The following is a 2,500-nucleotide window of genomic DNA, read 5'->3' as shown; positions in this document are numbered from 1 at the left end:
TACCATACCGCCAGTGTTCCAAAACCTGTGAAACAAATTCTGTTGTTTTGAATTATTTCAATGTCAGAGGCAATATTTTTCTATTTTTCCATTTTTCCCCTTTCTTCCTTTTTTCCTTTTTCTTTGTTTTTTTCTTCACTTAATTTTTTTTCTTTCTATTTCCTTTTTCTTTCCATATCCTTTTTTTTTCTCTCACTTTATTCTTTCTTCGTTTTAGTTCCTTTCTATCTTCCTTATTATCTTTTTCTTTTCTTTCTTTCTTCCTTCCTGTTTCTTTATTTGTGTTCCTTTTATCTTTTTTTCTTTTTCCCTTTTCCTTCTCTCATTTGTTCTTTCTTTCTCTGCTTTACTTCTTTCTTTCATACTTTTCATGTCTTTTGTCCTTCCTTCCTTCCTTCTTTCATTATTTTTTTACAATCTGCAATTTTTGTTACTGTATATATGATAAAATATATTTTATATAATGATTTGCTTATGACTCGTGATACCACAAAAAGCCAATACATTAATTTTATTATTTTATGTTACTCAATTCTAATGTACATGTATTTCATTTTCATATACTGACATGCATGGTGTGTTACTCAGCACTGTATGGATGGTAGTGAAAACACACTCTTTTATGGGTGTTTCATGTTACACTTCAGCCCTGTCATGATGTATAGTATAGTTTTTAGTACCCTCCTTTTATAATTAGTTTGAGCATATGTGATGGGTCATTAGATTTGTTTTCCTCTTTTTTTGGGGAATATGTGCTGTCTTCCTTTTCCACTGCAGTGATAATGGTTTATCCATTGAATTCTTTGATTCAAAGGTAATTGGTTTGGAGTACTCAAAGGGACTAGAAGTGCAACTTTTTTTGTTATGTCAATATTGCATCAGTTTGAATCCTGATTATCTGAAACCCAATTTTATGCAACAACCATTTTTGGGGATGATGACATTCAATGGACCTCAGTGTTTGCATTATAACAGGGTCATATTGTATTTATTATATCATGAAGTGCTGAAGTACATGAGTGTTGAATATTTTAAATCCACATTGCATTGGTTAAGTGGAGCATGCATGTCTAACATGATGTATACATTATCTATTCTACTGCTGCATCTTTCTATTGCTGTAGATCCCTTTTAAGAGAACCTGTTTGCTTTCACCTGGAAAATATGTAGACTATATGTAAATGATATATGTCTAGAAAACTGTCATTAAGTGGGGACCATGAGCATATGTCTAGAAAATGTGTACCTGTTGGGAACTGGGTTCCATGAGCATCACAATATTCACTTGTAGTGAGATATTCCGGGTGGTGAAAATGGACTAAGCGTGTAGTTTACTTGTTCCCCTTGATAAGGAAGGCCAAACTTTTTGTGTAACATTTTATTATGCAACTGGGGCATTCCAAAACATTTTCTTGAGAAATAATTTTCATTTATATAGTAACATCATGATGATCTCCAGAAGTTTTCAAATTTCAGATTGAATATTCAAACACTTGGAATAGTAATTGTTGAAACTATTTAAAACTCAGTCATAGATTGAGAGATTGACTCTTTACTCAGAGTTATTCATCAGTAAATTTAATGTTCACACATTTAAAAGTTTTATCAGCAGTCAATAGTTGAATATGTTTGAAGAAACTAACAGAGTGAGCTATTGTGCTATGCTTCTTTTCTACCTAGTAATTTTTAAAAAAATATTATTTCAATGGCATGCACTTATCAGCATCTATAAATTATGTAGGGCATATTGGTACTAAGATCCTTAGGATTCCTTACATAAAAAATTTAAAAGATTCATTCTCATGTTTCACCTGCACAATGACCTTCCAGCTCTCGATACACCGGTAGACCAGAGCACAGTTGCCACAGGTCCCCAGGCCTCTCAGCCAGATAATGGAACCCCTCCAACTGTCACTGCCACACCTACGTCAGCCTTGCCAGGGGTGGCCGGCCCGTCAAAAGCTACGGCAGCAGCACCACCTCGCGCCAAGCAGACGGTGAAGAAGGAGCCCGTTCGTAAGTGTCTTCTTCTTCCTTCTCCAGTGGGTCATCTTGTGTGTGTTGGCTTCCTTGTGCATTTTCTTTAATTATGAGGAGTTGTGTGAGGTTGTTTTCTTAACCCCTTGCCGACGGGTACGACGAGGAGACACGTGCTATGCCTACTGTTAGTACTTGTTTGATTGTTTTTACACATAGATGGCTATACTTGTACTAAGTCACCAATGAGCCAGTTAGGAGTACTGCCAGTCTCGCCTGCTCACCCTTTTCTTTGATTTACAAAATATTTTACGTTATCTTATTTTGCTGTTGTTAATATTAAAAAACATTATAATAATTATAATGTTTATAATAAAAATAACACTATCGATATTCACAGCACTAGTAAAAAGTACGTTTTTCCCGCCAATTCAAATCAGGTACGGTCACAAGGTCTACTAATTGATTCCTTTGTGGCTAAGTGCTAGCAGAGCCATCTATGGGGAGACATTTCACAAAAAAT

At 35.0% G+C, this 2,500-nt stretch overlaps 1 protein-coding gene across 2 annotated transcripts in view; it reads left to right on the top strand.

Moving 5' to 3' along the window:
* The first annotated feature begins 468 nt into the window (after positions 1-468).
* The window catches only part of LOC125047609, a 14,953-nt gene continuing 12,921 nt past the window's right edge, over positions 469-2,500 (top strand). The window contains exon 1 of one of the 2 annotated variants that reach the window (XM_047645888.1): positions 469-2,016. In XM_047645888.1, coding sequence (XP_047501844.1) covers positions 1,803-2,016 — 214 coding nt within the window. In that variant the 5' untranslated portion in view covers positions 469-1,802. The remainder of the gene's footprint in view (positions 2,017-2,500) is intronic. The other variant, XM_047645889.1, reaches the window with a different exon arrangement.

This window comes from Penaeus chinensis, chromosome 41 (genome assembly GCF_019202785.1).
Source record: "Penaeus chinensis breed Huanghai No. 1 chromosome 41, ASM1920278v2, whole genome shotgun sequence".
NCBI lineage: Eukaryota > Metazoa > Arthropoda > Malacostraca > Decapoda > Penaeidae > Penaeus > Penaeus chinensis.
The sequence above is the reverse complement of the archived record's forward strand: the minus strand, read 5'-3'. Positions and strand labels throughout refer to the sequence as shown.